General features: G+C 40.8%; 2 protein-coding genes across 7 annotated transcripts in view; one reads left to right on the forward strand and one right to left on the reverse strand.

Annotated features, from left to right (window-relative positions):
• Positions 1–26905, forward strand: part of PHF10 (PHD finger protein 10) — a 243444-nt gene that overhangs the window by 173632 nt on the left and 42907 nt on the right. For 2 of the 6 annotated variants that reach the window (XM_075862731.1, XM_075862735.1), the window contains one exon: positions 15384–15492. The exons of 1 other annotated variant lie outside the window; for it this stretch is intronic. In XM_075862731.1, coding sequence (XP_075718846.1) covers positions 15384–15492 — 109 coding nt within the window. Of the gene's footprint in view, positions 1–3589; positions 3712–10753; positions 10946–15383; positions 15493–16876; positions 16913–26905 lie in introns of those variants that run through there. 3 more of the 6 variants (XR_012883215.1, XM_075862732.1, XM_075862733.1) reach the window with 3 other exon arrangements.
• The window catches only part of C4H6orf120 (chromosome 4 C6orf120 homolog), a 108968-nt gene that overhangs the window by 25668 nt on the left and 56395 nt on the right, over positions 1–26905 (reverse strand). The gene's annotated exons all lie outside the window — the stretch shown is intronic.

Consider the following 26905-nt stretch of genomic DNA (forward strand, 5'->3'; position numbering starts at 1 on the left):
AAGCTGTGGGAGGTCTTGCTTTTTGCGGGACAGGTTGCAGTTTTTATTGGTACTATTTTGGGGTAAATGCGACTTTTTGATCACTTTTTATTCTATATCTTGGGAGGGGTGGTGACCAAAAAATAGCGATGCTGACATAGTTTCCGTTTATTTTGTTTGCGGCATTCTCCGTGTGGAAAAAATAACATTATAGTTTCATAGTTCGGGTTGTTACGAACACTGTGATACCAAATATGTGTACTTTTTTTTTTTTTTAGCGTTTATTTATTCCCTTTAAATAAATGACTTCTTATTGGAAAACAAAAATCTTTTATTTTTACACTTTTTTTATAAAACATTTTTTATTAACTTTATTTTTTTTTTTTTTTACTTTTTACACTTTTTTTTTTTACCTGCAGCTCTGATCGCTGCTAGAATACATTACACTAGGTAGTGTAATGTATTCCAACTGTCGGTGTGATGTCAGTCACTCTGACAGTAAGTCTACGAGGACCAGCCCGAGGGTGGTCCTCATAGCATTCCATACATGGCAGACCCGGAGGCCGTTGCCTGGCCTCCGGATGCCATCACAAGCATCAGCAGCCCCCACAATTGCATGGGGGCTGCTGATGTGCTACAAACCCCCTAAATGTGGTAATCGCAATCGAGCACCACATTTATCGGGTTAATTGCCAAAATCAGCGGCGAGGAGCCGCTGATCGGCAACACTAGAGTGTCCGCTGTCCGGCAACACTAGAGTGTCCGCTGTCAGGGACAGCTGATCTCCCAGTTCACGATGCACAGTGACTTCCTTTCATTCTGACAGGAAGCCTATCAGGACCAGCCGAAGGTTGGTCCTGATGGGCTTCCGTCCATGGCAGACACGGAAGCCATTGTTTGGCTTCCGTTTGCCATACTATCGGCAAACCCAGTGATTTCAGACCGGGGTCTGCCGATATGCTAGAAACTACTAAAATTCGGCGATTGCCACCGATCGCCGAATTTAAGGGGTTAATTCGCCGAAATCTGCGGCAAAGGACCGCTGGCCGGAAAGAGTGGAGTGTCAGCGGTCGGTGACAGCTGACCTCTCGGTTCCCGGTGCACACTGTCGCCGACAGTGTGCACCGGAAAAAAACTCAGTAACTGTACGTCCTCGTGTGGGAAGTAACCTCCCGCAACGACGTACAGTTACTTACTCGTGCGGGTAGGGGTTAAAAGGTGTTTTTATTTTGAGTAGCCGGTACTGATAAATAAACCACAGTATTAGAAATTCCTAATATTTTCTATCAGCTTCGTCCCTCATGCCTCTGTAAAGGCCCATGCACTAGGCTTGAAAAAGCAATCTGTACAGAAATGCCTCTGCAGGAAAAAGGTCTTCTGCGTCATGAAATAGGTGGACGGAGTTTCTAACTCTATTCCAAACCACGTGCTACATTTAATAAATGCGGGGCTCTTCTGTGGGGATTACTATGGGGTAGACACCATGCTATCTCTTTTATTGGAGTACATAATGGATGACTATATAAAGGACACTGGGACACTTGAAGAAAAAAAGCAAAAAAAAGCCCCCAAAAAATGGTTATTAACTGCTACATTGGAATTTTTAGGGCTATCTTTTTGTCCGTTTTATTATTTATTCCCCGAGAAAAATGTCAATCCGTTTTATTGTAATTTTCTAACGTAAGAATGAACGGTTTCTAGACTTGGGCTAGCCATAGATCGAGCTATTGTCTTTAACTGATTTTACAATGATTAACGATAATTATTTCCCCCTATCAGGACATAAACGTTGCTTCTATGGCTAGTTTTGTAGATGGCACGATTGCACCTTTTGCTCATTGAATGTTTTGTATGTGGTACTAGCTAAACCTATTCTAGGCAGGGTAATAAAGCATAAAATTGGAGGAAAGTGAAATTATTAAAATGGAGATTTAGGCCTCCCACACACGAGCGTGTTTGGTCCGTGATATACGGTCCGTAGGTCTGCCGAATTTCCCGGACCGAACACACTTCAGGGAGCCGGGCTCCTAGCATCAGTTATCTATGACGCTAGGTGTTCCGGTCTCGCTGCGGGACTCCCGTACTGTAATCATGTTTTCAGTACGGGACAGTAGTTCCACGGAGAGGCAGTGACCGCTAGCGTCATAGATAACTACGATGCTAGGAGCCCGGCTCCCTGCAGTGCGTTCGGTCCGGGACAAGCGGCCGACGTACGGACCGTATATCACGGAGGGAAGACACGCTCGTGTGCGAGGCTCCTGACTTCTTCTAACTACTGCCAATTAGACTGGGCACGTGAAGTGTTAAAAGTTTCTCATAGTAAAACTTTCATCCAGGAGAACGGATTCCTAACTTATTGGCAGATGATGCAGCGTATATTTGTATTTGGTTTAAGATGCTGCGTTCATATATGCAACTTCTAGGATGAGCTGTGTACATTTGTTTGTGTGCAGCTTATTTTGAGAGCTACATACACAGAATTTAATTAACGCTACTAAGAGACAGTTTTTAGAAGTATTAAGCCTCATGCACGCAGCTGAGGCTTTGTGTGTCACCATATATAGTGCCATATAACAGAAATGATATCCCCTGGAAGCAATATGGAACATGGCACAATGTAATCAGAGGCATACAGAGGTTTTGTAGGGTCCGATAGAAATTTAAGGGTGCCTTATTACAGCGCTTTACAACTCGGAGGTTATATAGAGCTGTAATATGGTAGTGTGCATGAGTCCTTTGGAGAAACTTTGAACATTGTCGAGATTAATAGATGCTAAATTGTTAAAGCATACTTCACTTTTCAGGTGAATTTTTTGAATAATCAGTCATATGTGTTGAAGGGAAATAACGCTATTTCAGGCCATTATGACTTGCATTCTGCAAGTTTTCCATTCTGCAGTCTCTAGCTCTAATTCTCAGTTGTCTCTGAGCTAGTGGGTGGAGTCTAATGGTTATCATGTCTGCCATACATTGCACACATAGAAAAGGGGAATCCTGCTCAGCTTTCTCTATCACTTGTTTAGAGAACCTGCTTCATCATAGAGGTTATTGTACAGCAGTAATGAGCAGTGTAGCTGAGAATCCAGCACTCTGGTGACATATATACATTTTACCAGCAGCCTGTCTCTTCTCTGCTTTTGTTCCCTTCTCTCCTCTATAGACTTGTATGGGCAGCATGTTTGTATGTGACTCTCCCTTCTCTTGCTCTCCCTCCCTTCTCCTTCTCTTGCTCTCCCTCCCTTCTTCATAGACTTGTTTAGGCTGCGTGTTTGCATCTGACTCGTTCTGCTCCCCCTCTTTAAAGACTTACGGGCAGCTTCTTTTTGTCTTTTTCTTTCTGTCTTTTTATCTTTCTTCCTTTTTCTTTTCTTTTTTTTTTTTTTGTCTTTTTCTTTCTTTCTTTTTCTTTCGTATTGTTTTAAATTTGGTTAGAAAAAGGGTCTGCTCTTTTTTAGGAACCGCCCTATGTCTGTCTATCAGCTGTGTCTGGTATTATAACTCATACCCATTCAAATGAATGGGGCTGAAGTTGAATACCAGACACATTCCATGGACAAACGTGGCACTGTTTCGAAAAAAAAAAAAAAAGTTTTCTCTTTTCTATTCTTAGACCATCCCTTCAACACTAAAAGCAGATTGCCTGTTAAGAATGTTGCAGTGTATTTAAGCACTAATATTTACTGAAAACTGTATTAACGAAGATTTCTACATCCTAGATGAATTCTGCCACAGGTATAATAGCTACTGGTGATTGCAAATTGAATGGGTTGGATTATAGTTGTGCACGTTTTTTGTTTTTTTTCTCCCCAAAATCACAACCCTGAATGCCGTTCATAGTGTTGTGGCAGGGATTTATAGGCAAGGACCTGGTCCTGATTCAGTTGCCTAGTTGGACACCCGTATCTGCAGAGCAGTGTTGATCATGAGTGGATAATGTTTTTGTGAGCTTGTAAGGGCCTGTTCACAACACCGTTAGCTGAGTCGACTGCGGTATTGATTCCGACGGAAATCTCCCGGAATGGTGACGAACGGAAACCATTAGCGATGTTTCCGTCACCATTGATGTCACTGGTGACTGAAACAGAAGCTGTGGTTTCACTTTCTGTTGCGGGGTTCATCCGACGGAACCCCGAAACGAAAAGCGAAAGGTGATGTGAACAGGCCCTGTATTGGCTGTGCATAGTTTTCTCATAGATTTATATGTATATTTTTTATAATAAAATTGGTAAGGCAGAATTGTTATTTAGTTTTATTATTGTTTTTTGAGTCCGCGTATAAGAGCCTAAAATAGATAATAGGCGATTACAGCCAGTTATTCATATTATGCCGGAGGCATGGCCTAATAGGCTGCCTGTCAACATAAGGGTAAGGCCACACGTGGCATTTTCGCTGTGGGTAATAACGATTACGGTAGCAGAAAAGGGGGTTGAGATTTAAACAAATCTCATCCACAAGCTGTGGAAAAAAATATGCAGAAAAAAGTTCAGGAAATTTACCTGCTGTACGGCATTTAGGAACTAAATGCCGTACAGCAGGTAAATTTCCTGAACTTTTTTCTGCATATTTTTTTCCACAGCTTGCGGAACGCAGCATGTCAATGCAAAAATGCTGCGTGTGTGTTTTTTGCAGGCAGAAAATTCTACCTGGAAAAATCTGCTCCGTTTTTTTTTTTTTTGCTGCGTTTTCTTTTTACCTCTACGTTTTTTAACAGGTAAAGGAAAAAAACGTACAGTTTTTTTGTCCTAAAACACGTCAAACGCCGCGCCCATTTGCGACTTTTTTCCCGGAAACCACCTCAAGATGGGGAATGTCGCTTCCTTTTACCGTGATTGTTTTTTTTCCGCTGGCGGGAAAAAAACGCCTCCGCCTACCATTGAAATCAATGGGAGGCAATGTCAGCTCTTTTTTGCTGCGATTTCTGCGGCAAAAAATGCGTAAAAGAAACTGTGTGAACAGGGCCTATAACTGGCAGCCCTAATAAACTGCACTACATAAGTATTGGATTGTATTATTTAAGCAATCAAAGGATCACATTTTGAAGTCCCCTAGAAGGGACTAAAAAATAGTGAAAAAAAAAAGGTTAGTGTTCTAAGAAAAAAAACATATCCCAAGTAAAGTTAAATAAAAAAAATTCCCTTACAAAATTCTTTAATAATAATAAAAACCTATTCACAAATTGGTATTGCTGCATCTGTAACTATCTTTAATATAAATTTGGACACTGTAAAAAAAAAAAACTCATACAAAATACATTGCAAAGTCATATGTGCCCCAAAATGGTATAAATGAAAACGGGTTGTTGCACAAAAGATAAGCCCTCATACAGCCGTAATCGTATTGACCCGCAAAATAATATTATGTTATTTATGCGCACGTTGAACGCTATAAAATTTTATTTAAAAAGAACAATGGGCGTTTTTTCTTCGTTATTTCCAACTGGGCGTGTATTGTGTTTTTAACTGGGCGTGTTTACGTGTATGACGCTGACCAATCAGTGACCAGTCAGCGCCATAAACTCCTCTCCATTCATTTACACAGCAGCGATGTGCAGCCACATACACAGAGATTAACGTTAATCAAGTGTCGTGATAATGAATACACGTGATCATCCAGCCTGGACGTCATGTGTATTCAGAATCCTGACACTTCTGACTCTTTTTTTCTTTGAGATTTCCAGCAAGGGAAACTAAATCTCGTTTACCTCGTAATCGCGTGAGATTACGCGTGGCTTGCTGGAATCTCACAGAAAAGATTCAGAAGTGTCAGGATTCTGAATACACATGACGTCCAGGCTGGATTTCATGTGTATTCATTATCAGGACACTGGATTAACGTTAATCTCTGTGTATGTGGCTGCACATCGCTGCTGTGTAAATGAATGGAGAGTGTATGACGCTAACTGGTCACTGGTCAGCGTCATACACGTAAACACGCCCAGTTAAAAACACAATACACGCCCAGTTGGACATAACGAAAAAAAAACTCCCAATTGTCCATTTCAAAGCTCATTTGCATATATATATATATATATATATATATATATATATATATATATATATATATATATATATATATATATATATATATATAATAGCTCATAACTTGGCCAAAAATTAAGGCTTTTTAAAAAAAAAACTTTACTGTTATCTACATTGCAGCAATCACATGCAGTAGGAGATAGAGATTTGAGAATCTGGTGACAGAGCCTCTTTAAAGAGGCTCTGTCACCAGATTTTGCAACCCCTATCTCGTATTGCAGCAGATCGGCGCTGCAATGTAGATTACAGTAACGTTTTTTTTTGTTTTTTTTTTAAAAAGCGCATTTTTGGCCAAGTTATGACCATTTTTATATTTATGTAAATGAGGCTTTCTAAAGTACAACTGGGCGTGTATTATGTGTGTACATCTGGGCGTTTTTACTTCTTTTACTAGCTGGGCGTTAGGAATGGGAGTGTATGATGCTGACGAATCGGCATCATCCACTTCTCTTCGTTAACACCCAGCTTCTGGCAGTGCACAGACACAGCATGTTCTCGAGAGATCACGCTGTGACGTCACTCACTTCCTGCCCCAGGTCCTGCATCGTGTCGGACGAGCGAGGACACATCGGCACCAGAGGCGTTGATTCTGCAGCAGCATCAGCGTTTGCAGGTAAGTAGCTACATCGACTTACCTGCAAACGCCGATGCTGCTGCAGAATTAACTGTAGCCTCTGGTGCCGATGTGTCCTCGCTCGTCCGACACGATGCAGGACCTGGGGAAGTGACGTCACAGCGTGATCTCTCGAGAACACGCTGTCTGTCTGCACTGCCAGAAGATGATACTTCTATTCACAGCGCCCAGCTGGTAAAAGAAGTAAAAACGCCCAGATATAACGAACACAATACACACCCAGTTGTACTTTAGAAAGCCTCATTTACATAAATATAAAAATGGTCATAACTTGGCCAAAAATGCTTGTTTTAAAAACAAAAAACGTTACTCTTATCTACATTGCAGCGCCGATCTGCTGCAATAGGAGATAGGGGTTGCAGAATCTGGTGACAGAGCCCCTTTAAGCGTCATTGGTATCAGTCATGCAAAGGATCCGGCAGACTGTTGTCGGTGCTGTTATAAACTGATGTTGCTGCGCAGATGTGAACAGAGCCTTGTATCTTCAAGTTGTTTCAGTCAATGTGAATATTAGAAGTGTCATGTAAAGCCTCCTGTCTTGTGGTTTTGCTGTAGCATGCTGAACTTGTTGCACCAGTTATGAGGCAAAAACCGTTGTAACTCATTTTGGTTTTGCAGTGAACTTCTCAAAATGGCAGAAATATTTATATTTTATAATGAAGTTACATTTTGCATTTAAATTGAAGGTGTGCAATGGTTGGCCAGGAGGTCTCCTGTATACTAATAATACAAACCAAAAATAGGAATAGTTGGCCATAGCCAACCTATCATATTGCTTTTTGGGCAACATCGCCAATAGTTTTTTATACGTGTGGCCCAGCGGTCTTTTTTTTTAAAAAATGTTTCCCTTTTATTCCACATTTCTGACTTGCGGTCTGTAATTTTTCAAACCGAAAACCAAACGGTTCATAATGTAGTAATAAATCTGTAGGAGAGCTAATGGTGTATCAGATTTTAAGTGTTCATTACATCAATAGAGTAAAAAAAGAGAACAGAGAAAAGAAAGGGGGGGGGGGGGGTTGGGAGGGAAATATAAGACCACAATCATCGGCCATACAAAGAGAAAAGGATCTAAATTCTGCAAAGTTTTGAAAACGTATTCAGTGTAGGGATGTCACGATACCAGAATTTGGACTTCGATACCGATACTTCATGTAGTATTGCGATTTCGATACCAAAACGATACTTTGCCTACATTAATAATTAAAAAAAAGTTCTTCCATTTTGTGTTGTGAGACGCGAGATGTGATTAATTTTGAATGTGCCTGACATTAATAGTAATTAACCCCATCATGTTTCTCAGTCATAATGGGTTAATATGTAAGGTACATGATGGGGTTAATTACTATTGATGTGAGGCACATGGAGGTTAAATTCATCACACCTCGTGCCTCACATTAATAAGTGATAGAAAGCAGTTTATTTTATTTTTTTACAGCGCACACATAAATGATGCAAAAAATGTGTTGTGCAGGTTATTACAGCCGCGCCAATACCGAATGTGTGTATTTTATGTATTGGGACTTATTTTAATGTTTATTGTAAAAAAAAAAAAAGTGTGTTTTTTTTTAAATTTAATATTACTTTATTACTTTTATATTGTTTTTACTTTATTTTTAAACTTTAATGTACTGGCATATATCAGATATATGCCAGTACATTAGCCTGTGTACGGATAGTACACCGGCAGTTGTTAGGACATACCTAAGTATGCCCTAACAACAGGAAATATGGTGAGACAGCCCGGGGGTCTTTCAATGGACCCTGGACTGTCTGCCCATATATGGTATGTCCCTCAATCGCGTCACAGGGAATCCTGTGACGCGATCCAAAGGGCATCCCCCCTTCTCATTTTCTCCTGAATGCTGCAGTCTGTTTTGATCGCAGCATTCAGGGGAATAATGGCGGAGGTAAGAGGTTTCTCTGATCTCCGCCGTTATAGAGCAGGGCTGCGGTTGTGTAATCCAGCCATGGTCCTGCTCCTGATATAAGTGCGTGCGCGGTCAGCATGAGGTGATGCGGCCGGCACTGCACTAATGAGCGGCGGTTCACTCACTGAAGACAGAACATGGGGGTGTTTTGCAGTGCACCCGCCGTGTTCTGTCTTCATTGCCGGCACTCATTAGTGCAGCGCTGGCCGCATCACATCATCCTGACGGCGCGCACTTGTCAGGAACGGGGCAATGGCTTTATTACACAGCCGCAGCCCCGCTCTCATACATTCATGTGTTACTATACTTAGCTGTGCGGCTGCACAGCTAAGTATCGAAATACATGAAATAACGGTATAGAACCGATTGGGGATGCACAGTATCGAAGTTTCGATGCATCGTGCATCCCTAATCCAGTGTTGCCAGGGTTTAGGAAACTTGTCTTGGGAGCACCTGAGTGAAGCAGTGAGTACATCCATCCTCATAATCTCCTGTTTTTTATTGAACCACAAAGAAATCGAAGGAGGGGTGGTTTGTTTCCATAGAGGACCTTACTGCCTTTACCCCATTGCGAAGCATGGAGCATTTGTAAGTTGATAAGGGGATGTTGTAGAGATGTAGCAAAAACAAGGCGGGAGATTTGGTTTAGTTACATGGTCCGTGAATTTGGAAATCATGCGCTGAACGTCTGAACAAAAGCAAGTCAATATCGGACGTTCCCAGAATACATGTGTGCTTGACTCGTTTATACATCTCCAACTGAGATAAGAAACAGAGGGTAGAGAACACCCAGGACCTTGATAGGATCTTCAAAGGGGTCATCTAGGACTTTTAGAGATCTTTACTATTGTAGGGAATGCTATAAAGTAATAAACTATCAGGTACTCCACGCAGGAATGTCCTCCCCCACTCCATGGGAGTGGCCCAGTCCCCTCCATTATGGTCCCAGAGACTCCCGCAGGGGTCATGTTGGGCTGTAGCCAATCATTAGCCTATGAGGTCACGTGCCGTACATGGGAGCATCACGGCTGAGGCCTGTGATTGGCTGCAGCGGCACGTGACCAATAAACCGCATTTGACAACTGCATAAGCTCTCGGGAGCATCGGGGAACAGGGCTGCTGCACTGGAGTGGGGGGGGGGGATTTCTGTTGTGAGTATCTGATGGTTTAATATCTTATAGCATTCCCTTCCCTAGTAAGGATTTCTATAAGTCCTGGATAACTCCTCCTTTTAACTAGCCCTTTTTTTTTTTTTTTTTTTATAATACTTTACTGTTAACAATGTTTGAGTTTTTGTTTTTTGTTTTTTTTCTGAAGACCTAGTATTAAGTTAAAAAAAAAACGTACGTACATTTTTTTTTATTACTATATAAAGAAAAACCTTTCATCTGCTGGGATGTGCCACATGAAACCTGTTACGTTGCAGATTTATACTAGAAAAGCAGCAGTGCCCAGTCTGTTTCAGAGGCAGTTGCTAGAAGCAACTTACAGGCATTTATATTACGATTTGCTAATTTTCAGCAAAAGGAAAGTGTTCTCTTTAACCCTTGCACTTGTGGAAGCAGATAATTTGTTGATAATGCAGTGTTTAGAGTAGACTGTGTGTTACTGAAAAGGAAATGCACAACTTGTGATGCTCTCTGTCTTGTTCCTACATAAAGCTGTGTGCACTTTGGAATCATATTTGATATGCTCATTCACACACAACTTTAATGTGTCATTAGTTTACTGTGGTGTTGGTCAAGTGGATTGATATGGGTGTTGAAGCATTAACACTTGCTAGATCATAGAATGTGTGCACTTATCTGAAGTCGTGTGTCATTTAATGATCCTATGCACATGAATCGGTGTATATATAAATGAGCCATGTGCACATGACCTTCCTACGTTACGCTTTAAAACATGGAGAATTTAGGCAGTTTGCTTGTGTGGTGCCCTCTTGTGGGAGAAAGATCGGAGTGTATATTTATTTACGAGGTGAATAATGGAACATTGGGGCAATATTTATTTGCGGGCTCTGCTTCTCCTTAAAGTTTAGCTATCTTCACAGAATCCGTTTCTAGTCCCTTGTGTGGCCACAAAAGTAGAACTGATGGAAACCCTAAATACGTGGCTATGTGCCTTACTTCATTTGTGAAGTTTTGTATAACAAAATTCTTGTTGTTCCTTAGGTCAGCATTGCACAGATTAACAGAAAATGCCAAAGGTTTGTTGTTCAAGTTACAGAAGAAATAGTTAAAAATGAGAACCGTGTAATATAGGCATTTTGTCCTATGAAATGTTTTTAAGTGTTTAGCTTTATCTCCGTTATATTTATTTTTTAGCTGTAGACTTACATTTATGAATGTTTCACGTATTTTGCTTTATTGTGTAAAAAGAGACTGAAAATGCTTTATTAATAAATAGCATTAATGTCATTCTGACTGCTTCTGTCATCTTTTAAGATTACACGGAGACGCTCCTCACTACATGAAAGCTTTTTGTATGAACAACTCATTAATCCCTTGTGAATTAAGATTTCATAGTTGCGAAATACTTTCTAAAAGGCAAAAAAAATTGCTTCAAATGAGTACAACTTACATAAAACCACCTTATTTTAAAGCATTCTTTCTAACGTTCTATGCAGAGTCCTTAGTAATCGGAGTTACAGGTTGCATGTGCGAATAGCTTCAGTGCTGGTTTCCCTTTGGCTTTTATCATTGTTCTCTAATGATTCAGCATTGACTGGGAAGAATGCTTGAAGTCACATCAAGATCCACAACGTCAACATAGTTTCTGCTGGAATTTGGATCTTTATTGTGATGGAATCGGCACATAGGCGCTCATGGTAGGCGGCCGTCTCGTGATTACAATATTGAAATCAAATTGGTGGTTTATGACCCACACTTTTTATTAAGTTTTTTTCATTAATTTGTTTGGTTTATGAAAGATGGGGAACATTACACACCACTGTCATTTATAAATAAAATTTAATTGTGTGGAATAAAAAATTTCATACGCTCGTGTAGAGGGGGGAAAAAACCTTGTTCAGATTTTAGTTGAGGCTTTGCGAAAATAAGTGTGCGGATGATCTATTACAAGTTCTTACATTAGCGCAAAATGCATTCGCTAGTTGTGCTTGGACTTTTCAAACATTACAAGAAGTATCAGGTCACTTTACTTGAAGTTCTTAGAGGCTTTGTCACTAGTTTAGTGATGCCCAATCTCCTAGCTAATCTAATAGGCTGATAATGCTAGTGAAAATTGTGTCCCAAAATGTTTATTATCTTAAAAGTTATGGACTTTTTTCTAAATATGCAAATGAGCCTTTATTAGACAACTGGGTGGTAACCGCAGCGATTCTCCTGAGGTGGAGCTACCGCACAGCCTCTGACGCTGTCCTATCAGCATGAAGCTGCTTCACACAGTGTGAGACACATTCGAGGGGGGAAGGGCGATCACTTCAAACAGCCATATCTCGGTTCTGGTGGCATATGAAAGAGGAGATTCTAATCTTTCATATGACACCAGGATCGCAGTTCTATCTATGAAACAACCGGATATATCGCCAGTTGAAAACAGTCTAGAATGCAAGCTGTATACTATATGATCAGACTGTGTTGCTGGGCAGGAAAGGGGGAGAAGCTGTATGCTGGTTGGACAGCGTCATACAGAAAACTTACACCGCCCAGAGTGAAAGAGAGTCCCCTCCTATTTGGCTATTAGCCACGTTAGCATATTTAGAAAAATGCTCATAAATAATAAACTTTTGAAAAATCACACTGTAGTTCTAAGCAGCAAAGTGCCTATTAGATTAGATAGAAGATAGGGAATTTATAAACTAATGACAGACTCTAAGGCCCCCTTCACACGAGCGTGAATCACGTCCGTGTGCTGTTGGTTGAAACAACGCACAGCACATGGACCCATTGATTTTAATGGGGCTGTTCACACGTGTGATTTTTCATGCAGCGAGAGTCCGCTGTGTGAAAGATACTGCATGTCCTATATTAGTGTAATAACGCATGCCACTCGCAAAGCACACTGATGCATAACGCCACACACAAGGACCTAATTCACACGCGTGTGCATCGGACACGCTCGTGTGCATGAGGCCTAAGTATTGTGGCTCCCAGGTGTGTGGCCAACGTAAACGAAGATGCAGCCTATGCTGTACAGAAGGGGTACTCAACTACTTTTATCAAAGGTCCATTTACCGGGGTCTCTCTTCAGCTGAACAACAGTAGTTACATAGGTTGAAAAAAGACATCGGTTCAACCTGATGGACCTTTCTCAATAAATTACCCGTTATTCTTTGCCTGATTTACTATAACCCTCTATTCCATTCGTAAATAAATAAGCATCTAGCCTTTTTTTTAAATGCTGACATAGTATCTGCCATCATTACCTCTTGGGGAACGGCATTCCATAACTTGTCCACTCTAACTGTAAAGAACCCTTTTCTATATTGATGTCTGGAACTTCTTTCTTCCCCACGCAATAGGTGTCCCCTTGCCCTTTGTAGAGTCCTTGGAAGGAACAGATCATGTTCTAGTTCTCTGTATTGACTACACATATACTTATACATATTAATAAGATCTCCTCTAAGACGTCTTTTTTTTCCAAGCTGAACAAGTCCAATTTTTCTAGCCTTTCATTGTAAGCGACACCTCCCATCCTATTTAATAATGAAATTGTAATGATGGGGGTAAGGAAACAGACAAGTGAGCCCTAATCTAACCGCCACTCAGTCCCTGCCTACTTGCAACGACCCGCCCTAGACGACTGGGTACAACTGGGCGACAGTCCCTACGCTCAATAAGTGCACGACAGACAAGGGTACACAGAAGCAAGGGAAAAGGGGCAGTTTCCATCGGCAACACCGCGAGCAACAAGAGTGGTGAACTAGCCGTGTCAAACCAGGAGTGTACGAGGTACCAAACGCAGAGCAGGAGAGTAGTCAGTAAGCCAGGGTCAATATGAAGCAGGGTCAAATGGTTCAAGAAGCTGCAGCAGGGCCAGGAAACCAAACGAGAAGAATCACAAGCAAGGAGGAACAGGAAAGGCAGGTATAAATAGACAGAGGGCGGGAGCTAGCTCCGTCTGGCCAGGCTGTGATAGGCTCTCCCACTCCTAAGCCTGCCATCCTGAGTGGTGGAAGATGGAGTCAGTCTCACAGACATAGAAGCAGGTGCAGACTGATTACCTATGGGCGTGGATACAGAAGCTGTGCCTGGCAGATCCTTAACAGAAATAGTAAAGATGTAACTCTTTGCAAACTTTATCGAACAATTTACATCCAGATTTGTTGTTTGTTAGTGGGAAAAACAGGTATCTCTTCTCTTTCACCAGCCCTTAGATTTTAGATACAAAAGGGGTGTCTGCCATTCGAACAGACGGATCACAGATGAGCATTTGCATCAGAGTTTGGTATCTGTTCTTCACCAGATTCATAGTGGAGAATGCAGATTTACAAGTATATGCAGAACCAAACATAGTAAGAACATGGATTGCTATTTTACTAAGGTGAGGCACATGGGGATACTAAATTAGAAACCCCATGTGCCTTAATAATGTAATGTCAATAATAAAAAATGTTTGTATTACTTTTGACATATCCACGGTCTTCACAGTGGACCACTGACAGTCTCAGACAGGATGGGAACATGCTATTGACACTGTGGTAGGTGGTCCTTGCCTGCGGTGATGCGATAACGCTGTGCTCTGCCTCTGCCCTTCCTCCATTCATTCTTCCTCCCTCACTCTTCAAACTGTTTATTTCATTGGTGGCAGTGGTCTAACTTTACGCCTCTGCTCCAGCAGCACCTAACTATGCTGTGAAGCCAAAAGCTCACTTTCGTGCTGCCGGTTTCGTTCTGACAGCGGCATAATGCAAAGTGCCGCTTGCTGGTCCAGATAGCATTGGTCCGGACAACTGGCATCCTGTAAACCCTGCCGTACAGTATAGTGAATACAGTTAGGGCACAGAAGTACTGCTCTTTAACACATGTAGGTACACTATAGACACACTGCCATGGGATGTAGCAATTGGAGAAGCAATCATTTCCTTTGGTCACTTATGATGAATGCTATTATTTAGCGTAGCTTGAATATTCCGATTCTATTCCATATATGAGAACTTTATCTCAACCATAAGTAGATTATACTGTGTATATTAACTTGTATTTGATATTATGCTTCATGTACTGCAGGTACATACTTTGGAATATATTGCACTTGCCTTACAGTAGGTTATATATAGCTAGTACAGAGGTAATAAATCTGGGCTTTAAAAAGCTTTTGAGGTTTTGCTATATTATCATTGCCAATTAGCCTTTAGTAAATTACAGAGTAATCTGGTTAATTAAGCATATGGTTTGTTTTTTTCCCTAGCATCCATTTGTGTGTTCTCTTTGTCCCAATAGTTTATAGGATAGCTCAAAAACGGCTAATAGGATATTGAAAGACTAAACTCAAGAGTGTAACCCATGGACTATTTTCAAGCCTTTTCATTTTAGGAGGAGATGCTCTTCAAATAAGTATCCATGATCTGTGAATTTAATAGTACATACAGAAATAAGCCTGAACTGTTAATTGACAAGAAAAATTGATCAATGTATTATAGTAAAATGAGTTTTAAACCGTTATTGTATAACCTATTAGATTTATTTTTGCAAAGCTTTAACTGCATTTTGCTATAGGTAGATAAATATGTATGCATGCTAGGGTCTTATATATTTTTTAATGTTGGATATTGAAATTATGGGGAGCCCCTACTGGGTTCGTATGAGGTGACATTACTACCCTTTTCTACCGTTCCAGCCGAAGTCCATCCCAAATGCTATTTGTGGAATTTGTCTGAAGGGTAAGGACGTCGCCAAGAAGGGAAAATCCGAAAGGCTTATACATTGCTCCCAGTGTGAGAACAGTGGTAAGTCACAGATTAGTGTACTTTTCTCAATAATATGTTAAACTGCAGATATCTTTTGAAGTTGCTTATATGGGTGCTTGCAAGTTCATTGAATATATATATATATATATATATATATATATATATATATATACCTTGCTTATAGCGGTCCTTTGTAAAGCATTAGTCAAAGGCGTAGCTTGGATCCAATCTCTTTTTATTAACATTAGACAATTTGAATTGTTAATGATAATCGTTAAGTTTATGGCCATCTTTAGCAAAATCCTGGGGTACATGTGCAACATGCTGCAAATTGGACCACGTTAAAGGTCTTTTTACTTTGTAAACTTATGCCTAATGCAAATGACTGTTGTGTGCCAGCCGGGTTCCCGTCCGTGGAAAGATAGGACATATCCTATCTTTCCACAGAATGGAGAATCGTCGGTCCGTTTTCACGGGCCCAATTCCCATGCTAAAGTGAATAAGGCCTTATTCACACGAACGTGTTATACGTCCGTGCTACGCGCGTGATTTTCACGCGCGTCGCACGGACCTATGTTAATGAATGGGGCTGCTTAGACTGTCAGTAAATTTCACACAGCGTATGTGCGCTGCATGAAACATGACACGTCCTATATTTGGCCGTGTTTCGCGCAGCACGCAAGTCAATGGGTGCGTGCAAATCGCGCTCGGCACACGGAAGCACTTCCGGGTGCCGCGCATGATTCTCGCTCCAGTAGTAAAAGAAATGAATGAAAACCGAAAAGCACCACGTGCTTTTCTGTTTGTAAATATAAAACCAGAGTGTCGTCATGATGCCGGCTGCGCGAAAATCACGCAGCCGCGCACCATATGCTGATGAGATACAAACCTTTTGCGTGCGCAAAACGCAGTGTTTTTGCACGCGCAAAACAGACACGTCCGTGTGAATAAGGCCTTAGTCTGTGAAAAACGGCACGAGGGGTTGGGTCATCCGGGAACAGCCGAATGCATTTTACTACGCTGTGTTCGAAGCTCCCATAGAAGTGAATGGGAGTTCCAGAAACCTCAAAGCACAGCGAACTATGCTGTTTCTGGAACTCCCATTCTTCTATTGGAGTTCCGGAAACCGCATAGCAAAAATGCGTTCGCCTGTTTTCGGGAAACACAGCCACCCATCAGACAGCGGCTGGGCAAAGGCGACCGAAGGTAGGACGGGGGTCGGAGCCCCTGTTCTAGGGATAGGTGTGGATAGATGTACAGTTCTCTTTTGTCTAAAACTTATTAACTTGGACAGCTTTATTGTTATACTGGGCTCTAATGTCAATGTATTTTTTTTAACATGAGTCTAAATGTCTTCTTAGTTTATGAGCGTTCCTTATTCGTCTGTCTTAGGTTCTTCATTTTTGTTTGCTTTCTTACACAGGGAGATAAATATAGAGATTAGCTGATATTATTCAAGGCAAGTGTCTCTGTATGTCTTGTTTTTATCTTGTTCAAAAATAAACAAATACTTTTTGTTACGTAAACTTCTTGTTTTAGTTTGAAGAAGTTACATTCAGATTTATTTTTTTGTAGATTTGCTGCACGATCAGTATTTGCAGTACTTTTCATTCTCTGCATTTTATACAGTTTATCAATCTGTATGATTATGATTAGGGCTGACACACGTTGCCATTATAGAACTATATAAGATTTATCATGATCAGGTTTTTATTTTTACAGAAAGACATTTTGCAAGTGTGAGCGCAGAGAGTCACAAGTATGGATAAGATGTAGGTTCATCATTTGGTGAAGCTGAACTTGTATATTAGAAGCGGATCTGTCATAGTACCCTGTATTACGTGCAGCACAGTTTTGGGACCGGTCCACTGCAGTTTAAAGAATATGCAATTTAGCGAATAGAACCTAATAAAGGAGTCCGCTGTATTCATCTCACCAGTGACTGACTACTATCGAGCGTACAACCAGATCTATGGCATCCCATCAATCAATCTCTGAGAGGGGAGGCGGTATACATGAGTTCCCTCATAAATATAAGGCCGGATTCACACGAGCGTCAGTTTTTCACATCCGAGGTGCATCCGTGCTCTGCGGGACGCGTTGTCACGCATCACCTGTAGACTAGAGTATGTAGTGAAGCGTGAAAAAAATAGGAAATGTCCTATTTTCTCACGGACCCTTCACTTCAGTATTTACGGTTCCTCAAAAAACCGGAAGAATCTCTGGCATAGCAATGTTTCCGTAATCACGGACTACTACGGATGCACATCCGTAGCCACCTGTAATTACGGAAGCGTCCATAGACTTCTATGGGGAGTCCGTAAAAATACGGAGAGGTGTCCATAGCCCATAGAAATGAATGGGTCCGTAATTACGGATGAAAAATACGGTTGTGTGCATGCCCCTGAGCAGGGATATATATCAATAAAATACAGGTTAACCTAAATCTTTTCCCACAAAGCTATATATCAATCTGCTCAGCTCATCCTGCTCTATAACATACTGCCTGCAGATGGGACAGCATGTACCACATGACAGGTTACATTTAACCCCTTGGCGACGTGAAAAAACTAAAGTTGGATAACAAATGGCCGACTTCAAAATGGCCGCCATGCTCAACACCCAGCTTGAAAAGTTTCCCCCCTCCCATATACTAATGTGCCACAAACAGGAAGTTAATATCACCAACCATTCCCATTTTATTTAGGTGTATCCATATAAATGGCCCACCCTGTAGATAACAGCAGTTTTTTGTTTTTTTTAAAAAAACAATCATTTTTGCCCAAGTTATGAGCAATTTTATATTTATGCAAATGCACTTTTCAATAGACAACTCTACGTGTTTTCTCGTATTTCCAACTGGGCGTGTATTGTGTTTTTACCAACTGGGCGTGTATTGTGTTTTTACCAACTGGGCGTTGTGAATAGAAGTGTATGACGCTGACAAATCGGCATCATACACTTCTCATCGTTCCCACCCAGCTTCTTTCACAGCAGACACAGCGTGACGTCACCCACAGGTCCTTCAACCTTGTCGTCGGACAAAGAAGATACATCGGCTCCAGGCATCCAAAAGGTTAATATGCTCGTCTATAGGGAGTTTGCTATGCTTACCTGCACATACCCTGCACTTAAGGTGTTTAGCGCAGATTGGCAGCCCCCACGGGAAATCACGGGGGCTGGCGATGGTACACATGGCAACCAGACGCCAGACAATGGCTTCCGAGCTGCCATGTACAGAAGCCTATGAGGACCAGCCGGAGGCTGGTCGTCGTAGGCTTCCTATCAGTGTGACTGTCACGTCACAATGACAGTTGGAATGCATTAACCCCTTCCCGCAATTTCATGGAGATGAAGCTGGCTCAGGAGCTGAGCCAGCGACATCACCGCCGGGTGACAGCTGTATGTTACAGCTGGCACCCTGAGGTATCGGGCAGGACCGGAGCTAGCCTCCGATCCGACCGATTAACCCCTCACATGCTGCGTTCAATAGAGATCGCAGCATGTGAGGACTTTATAGCCATCGGCACCCCAGCAACGTGATCGGAGGGCTAATACTTACCTCCCGATCTGCCCATAACGGAATCCTCCTATGTCCCGTCGTCGGCGGGGCCCAGGAGGCTTCCAGTACCATCAGCAAGATGGCGCCGGCTCAGCTTCCGGCTCAGAAGCTGAGCCGGCGTAATCAGCAGTGGGTGTCCGCTGTATGTTACAGCGGACACCCCGATCTATCGGCAGGAACCGGAGCTAGCTCCGATTCCTGGCATTAACCCCTTCAATGCAGCGATTCAATGCAATCGCTGCATCAAAGTGGTTTGTATGCAATCGGCAGCCTTGCCATGCGATGGCAAGGCTGGCGACTGCTACTATGGCAACAGGATGCCTAACAATGGCTTCCTATCTGTCATTACGTTAGCCGATTAGGCCTCGCCCGGAGGCGGAGCCTGATCGGCTTGCTGTCAGTGAACAACTGACAGTTCTAATACATTGCACTACATAGGTAGTGCAATGTTTTAGAACATCAAACAAACAGTTGGACCTTCAAATCCCCTAGTGGGACTAAATAAAAGTGTAAAAAAAGTAAAAATAAAAGTTGTAAAACATACAATAAAAGTTTCAAATAATAACACAAAACACAATCGCACTTTTTCCCTTATCAAGTCATTTATTATTGAAAAAAATAATAAAGCCATACATATTAGGTATCGCTGCGACCGTAACGACCTGAACTATAAAAATATTATGTTATTTATCCTGTGCAATGAACGCCGTAAAAAAAAACACTAAAAAATACTGACATAATTGCTATTTTTTGGTCACTTTGTCTTCCAAAAATTGAAATAAAAAGTGATCAAAAAGTCGCATGTACCTAAAAATGGTACTTATAAAAATGATACCTCGTCTCGCTAAAAACAAGCCCTCATACAGCTCCGTCGACGAAAAATGTAAAACCGTTATGGCTCTCACAACTTGGCGACAGAAGAAATCCATTCTCTTTACAAAAGTTATTTTATTGTGCAAAAAGTTGTAAAATATAAAAAGTGCTATAAATTGGGTATCGCCGGAATCGGACTGACCCGCAGAATAAAGGTAACATGTAGTTTATAACGCATGGTGAACGCTGTATAAAAAGAACTAAAAAAAGATGCCAGAATTGCTGTTTTTTGGTCACCTTGCCTCCCAAAAAAAAAAGGATAAGTGATCAAAAAGTCGCATGTACCCCAAAATGGTACCAATAAAAACTACAGCTCGTCACACAAAAAAAAAAACAGCCCTTATACCACTACGTCTATGAAAAAATAAAATTAGTCAAGGCACCAATAAGCCAGGAAATAAAAATATGCAGTTGTGCCGGCCCGAGGGGAACGTTTCTTCTGTTTCAAGTGGCGATTTATCAAGGCCCCTAAAATTAGGGAACCAGGAAGGGGAGGGCCAAAAATATCTGCTGGAAGTGAGGGCGCCCGTATTATACCAGGACAACACTTTCCCAGCAAAATTCCCCAAACTGCAAAGGTGCGGAGTGTGGAATAAGTAAAGACCATTTATTAGTGCAACACCGGCCTATGCAGAAAGGATTGTGTCACAGCGTAACACACAACTATGGATTATTTTATTGTTTTTTTTTACCCCATTATTATACCACCTGACTATGCCCCTTATATACTCCGCCCGCCTTACATGTACCCCCACATTATAAACGGAAACACCAGTAAGACTCCAAACAGAACTACTACAAGCAAAATCCACGCTCCAAAAGCCAAATGGCGCTACCTCCCTTCTGAACGATACAGTGTGCCCAAACAGCAGTTTACTTCCACATATATGGCATCGCCATACCGGGAGAACCCTTTTAACAATTTTTGGGGTGTGTGTCTCCAGTGGCACAAGCTGGGCGCCACATATTGGCATATCTATTGAAAAACCATTTTCACTCTGCAACATCGAGTGCACACCAATTTCTGCCAATCACCTGTGGGGTTAATATGCTCACTACACCCCTAGGTGAATACCTTGAGGGGTGTAGTTTCAAAAATGGGGTCACTTCTGGGGGGGATCCACTGTTTTGGTCCCACAGGGACTTTGCAAATGCGACATAGCGACCAGAAACTAATCCAGCAAAATCTGTACTCCAAAAGCCAAATGGCGCTTTTTCCCTTCTGAGCCCTACTCTGTGCCTAAACAGCAGTTTATGACCACATATGTGGTATTGCCGTACACAGGAGAAGTTGCTTTACAAGTGTTGGGGTGCTCTTTTTCATTTATTTGTTGAGAATATGAAACATTTTCAGCTAAAACTACGTCTTATTGAAGAAAAAGGATTTTTTTTATTTTCACTGCCCAATTCTAATAAAATCTATGAAACACCTGTGGGGTCAAAATGCTCACTACACCCCTAGATGAATTCCTCAAGGGGTGCAGTTTCGTGAATCGAGTCACTTTTGGGGAGTTTCCACTGTACCGGTACCTTAGGAGCTTTAAATGTGACATGGTGTGAAGAAACCAATCCAGCAAATCTGTGCTCCAAAAGCCAAACGGCACTCCTTCTCTTCTGATCCTTGCCGTATGCCCAAACAGCTGTTTATGACCACAAATGGGGTATTGCCGTACTCCAGAGAAGTTGCTTTACAAATGTTGGGGTTCATTTATTCCTTTATTTGTTGAGAAAATGAAATGTTGAGCTAAAGCTACGTCTTATTGGAAAAAAGGATTTTTTTTTATCTTCACTGCCCAATTCTAATAACCTATGAAACCCCTGTCGGTTCAAAATGCTCACTACACCCCTAGATGGATTCTTCAAGGGGTGTAGTTTCCTAAATGGAGTCACTTTTTTGGTGTTTTCACTGTTTTGGTCCCTTGGGGGCTTTGCAAATGCGACGTGGTCTCCGCAAACCATTCCTGCTAAATTTGAGGTCCAAAAGCCAAATGGTGCTCTTTCCCTTCTAAGCCTCGCCGTGTGTCCAAACAGCCGTTTATGACCACATGCGGGGTATTGTTTTACTCGGGAGAAATTGCTTTACAAAAGTAGTGGTGCATTTTCTCCTTTTAGTCCTTGTGGAAATTAGAAAAAATTAGCTAAACCTACATTTTCTTTGAAAGAATGTAGATTTTCATTTTCACGGCCTACTTCCAATAATTTCTGCAATAAACCTGTGGGGTCAAAATGCTCACTATACCCCTAGATAATTTCCTCAAGGGGTATAGTTTCCAAAATGGTGTCACTTTTGGGGGATTTCCACTGTTTTGGTGCCGCAAGAGCCCTTCAAACCTGACATGGAGCCTAAAATATTTTCTAATAAAAAGGAGGCCCCAAAATCCTCTAGGTGCTCCTTTGCTTCTGAGGCGGGTGCTTCAGTCAATAAGTGCACTAGGGCCACATGTGGAGTATTTCTAAAAACTGCAGAATCTGGGCAATAGATATTGAGTTGCGTTTCTCTGGTAAAACTTTCTGTGTTACAAAAAAAATAGATGTAAAATGAATTTCTGCAAAAAAAAAATAAAAAATGTGAACATTTCACATCTACTTTGTCTTAATTCCTGTGAAACATCTAAAGGGTTAAGAAACTTTCTAAATGCTGTTTTGAATACTTTGAGGGGTGAAGTTTTTAAAATGGAGTGACTTATCGAGGGTTTCTAATATATAAGGGCCTAAAATCCACTTCACAACTGAACTGGCCCCTGTAAAAATAGCCTCTTGAAATTTTCTTGAAAATGTGAGAAATTGCTGCTAAAGTTCTAAGCCTTGTGATGTCATAGAAAAATAAAAGGATGTTCAAAAAACGATGCCAATCTAAAGTAGACATGTGGGTGATGTTAATTAGCAACAATTTTGTGTGGTATAACTATCTGTCTTACAAGCTGATACATATAAATTTAGAAAAATGCAAATTTTTGCAATTTTTCGCTACATTTTGGTGTTTTTCACAATTAAATACTTTGTTACTGGCAAAATTTGCTTGATACATTAAGTCCAATGTGTCACGAGAAAACAATCTCAGAATCGCTTGGATAGGTAAAAGCATTCCGGAGTTATTACCACATAAAGTGAAACATGTCAGATTTGAAAAAATTAGCTGTGTCCTGAAGGCCAAAACAGGCTGTGTCTTGAAGGGGTTAAACAACGTAGGTAATGTAATGTATTCCAGCAGCGATCAAAGCTGCAAGTCTAAGTGTCCCCTAGTGGGACAAGTAAAAAAAAGAATAAAAATGTTTTTTAAAAAAAAGTGTAAAAATAAAAGTTAAAAGTGACATGAACTGCTTTTTTTTCCTATGATAAGCCTTTTATTATATGAAAAAAATGAACACCAAAAAAAAAATAATGAACACATACTTGGTATTATCGCGTTCGTAACGACCCCAACTATAAAACTATAATATTATTTTTCCCGCACGGTGAACACCGCAAATAAAATAAACGAAAAACAATGCCAGAATCACTATTTTTTGGTCACCACCCCTCCCAAAATATACAATAAAAAGTCGCATGTACGCCAAAATAGTACCACTACAAACTACAACCCGTCATGCAAAAAACAACCCTTACACAGCTTTTTTGACTGAAAAATAAAAAAAGTTATGGCTCTCAGAATATGGAGACACAAAAAATCATTTATTTTATAAATAAGTTATCTTATTGTGCAAACACCATATGTATATCGTTTTTTTTACATTTTGTAGTATCGATGTAATTGTATCGACACGCAGGGTGAACGCCGTAGAAAAAATAAATAAAAAATCATTGTCAGAATTGATGGTTTTTGGTCACCTTGCTTGCCGAAAAATTGAATAAAAAGTGATCATAAAAATCGCATGTACCCCAAAATGGTACCAATGAAAACTACAGATTGTCCCGCAACAAATAAGCCCTCACGCAGCTCCGGTGGTGAAAAAAAAAAAAAGTTCCGGCTCCCAGAATATGGCGATGCAAAATGTGCAGTGTTTCAAAAGCGGATAGATCGGGCGCCATTTATAGGTGCGACGCTGGCCACATATCTGCGGATTATTATTTATTTACCCTATTATTATACCCTCTTATTATGCCCCTGATGTATTCTGCCCAGCCTACATATGCCCCCACATTATAAACTGAAATACCAGCAAAACGCCAGAGCTACTACCAAGCTAAATCTGTGCTCCAAATGCCGCTCCCTCCCTTCTGAGCCCTACAGCGTGCCCAAATAGCAGTTTACGTCCACAGATATGGCATCGCCATACCTGGGAGAACCCGGTTAATAGTTTGAGGTATTTGAGGCACAAACTGGGCACAACATATAGTGCATTAAAATGGCATATCCGTGCAAAATTTTAATTTTCACTCTGCATGGTGCGCATTAAACCCTTCGCGCACCATGACTTAATAATGAATATACAAAACAACTCATACAGCACGTATGGGGCTAGATGCTTGCGGTATAGCATACTACCCTGGTACAGAAAGGAGGCAACTCCCATATATACTGATATACACTAGAGACACAAAGGAGCATAATAGCCAATAATAAAAGAAAATCAACTTTATTGGACATATAGAAACATATATGGAGAATAAAAAAGTACAGAGCTGGACATGTCACCCCTTGAGTAAGCACATCGCGAAACGCGCGTTGGGGTTTCGTTTCACACTAGCCTGACTCTCTCAGTTATCGTCTACTATGGGTAAGTTATCGTATGAGTGGGTGGACTTTTGGCTTACTTAGGTTGCAGTCCCCACACTTACTTTTCTTACATGACTGATGGTCTGTGTATTTTTTCCAGATGTTTGCGTTGCTTGTAGGTCTTACACTACCTGTTTTCATGACACTTACCTTTACGAGCATAGCTACTATATTGCTGTGGAACAGTGTTGATGTAAATCGACTTGCTTCATGATATCATCAGTCCATCCACCCGAGTCTATGTATTGTATACTACCCTATATCTGTATTATAGAGAGAGTCTTGTTAGCTGTGCTACAGTGAAATTATTCAGAGTCTTCATGTCCAGCTCTGTACCTTTTTATTCTCCATATATGTTTCTATATGTCCAATAAAGTTTCTTTTCTTTTATTATTGGCTATTATGCTCCTTTGTGTCTCTAGTGTATATCACCATGACTTAATAGCATGTCGTGGTGTGGGGGGGACGTGATATATGGAGCATCCCACACGCTGAGCCCGCGCCATACGCTGCGGGTGTCAGCTGTGTATACCCGGGACTACTGTACTGGACAGAAACGGCGATCGCGCTGTTACAGGAGCCTATAAAAATCACAATATACTGCAATACATTAGTACTGCAGTGTATTCTACAAGTGATCTAATGATCGCTGGTTCAAGTACCCTAGTAAAAGTAAATAGTTATTATTAGTGGAATTTTTTTAAAAAAAATATTTATAAATATTTATAAAGTCCAAAAATAAAGCCTTTTCAAATTTTTTTCTTTAAAGTAATGTAAAAAAAAATACACAAAATTGGTATTGCTGCGTCCGTAAAAGTCCAAACTATTACAATATACCATTATTGAACTCGCACGGTGAACGGCGTGAAAAATTAAGAATTTTAAACTGCAAAATTGCTGTTTTTTGGTCACCTTGGCTCTACCAAAAAATGTAATAAGTGCCCAAAAAGTCGTATGTACCAAAAAATGGCACCAATAAAAACTACAGCTCGTCCCGCAAAAAAACAAAAAAGCCCTCACACCACTCTATTGACGGAAAAATAAAAAAAGTTGTGGCTCTCAGAAATCGGGGAGGGAAAAACTAAATAGAAAAAGCCAAACATGGATCAGTTCGGAAAGGGTTAATTACTTTCTAATGAAAAAGTATTTATGACCACGTGGGGTATAGCCGTACTCGGGAGAAATTGCTTTACAAATGTTGGGGTGCTTAGTCCTCCTTTATCCTTTGTGAAATTGAAAAAAATCAACTTTTTAGTGGAAATAATGTTATTAATTTTAAGCCCAAATTCTAATAGATTCTGCAAAAGACGAGTGGGGTCTAAATGCTCACAATACCCCTCGATAGATTTCTCAAGTGGTGTAGTTTCCCAAATGGGGTTACTTTTGGGGGGCTTCCACTGTTTTGGTCCCTCGGGGGCTTTGCAAATTCGACATGACACCCAAAAACGATTCCAGCTAAATTTGGACTCCAGAAGCCAAATAGCGCTCCTTGCTTTCTAAGCCCCGGTGTGGGTCCAAACAGCACTTTATTACCACATATGGGGTATTTAGGTAATCGGGAAAAATTGTTTGACAAATGTTGGGGTGCTCTTTCTCCTTTTTTCTGTAAAAACGTAGACCTTTTTACAAGGAATAAAGGTAGATTTTAACCTTTACAGACGAATTCCAATGAATTCAGCAAAACAACTGTGTGGTCAAAATGCTAACTTTACCCCTAGAAAAATTCCTTGAGGGGTGTAGTTTCCAAAATGGCGTCACTTTTGGGGAGTTTTCATCCCTCCAGTGCATTGCAAACGCGACACGGCACTGAAAACTATTCCATCAAAATCAGAAATCCAAAATCCAAATGGTGCTCCTTCTCTTCTGAACCCTGCTGTGGGTCCAAACAGCAGTTTATTACCACATATTGGGTATCGCTATAATCGGAAGAAATTGCTTTACATATGTTGGGGTGTTTTTTTCTACTTTATTCCTTGTAAAAATGTTACATTTTTATGTTTTTTCATAAAAAAAGTCGATTTTCATCTTCACATACTAATTCAAATAAATTTAGCAAAAAAACTGTGGGTTCAAAATGCTAACTATACCCCTAGATAAATTCCTTGAGGGGTGTAGTTTCCAAAATTGGGTCACTTTTGGTGGGTCTTTACTGTTTTGGTAACAATAGACCTATTCAAACCTGACATGGTGCCTAAAATATATTCTAAAAAAAGGAGGCCCCAAAATCCACTAGGTGCTCCTTTGCTTCTGAGGCCTGTGTTTCAGTCCATTACCGCACTAGGACCACATGTGGGATATTG

Source organism: Rhinoderma darwinii, chromosome 4 (genome assembly GCF_050947455.1).
Source record: "Rhinoderma darwinii isolate aRhiDar2 chromosome 4, aRhiDar2.hap1, whole genome shotgun sequence".
NCBI classification, from domain to species: Eukaryota; Metazoa; Chordata; class Amphibia; order Anura; family Rhinodermatidae; genus Rhinoderma; species Rhinoderma darwinii.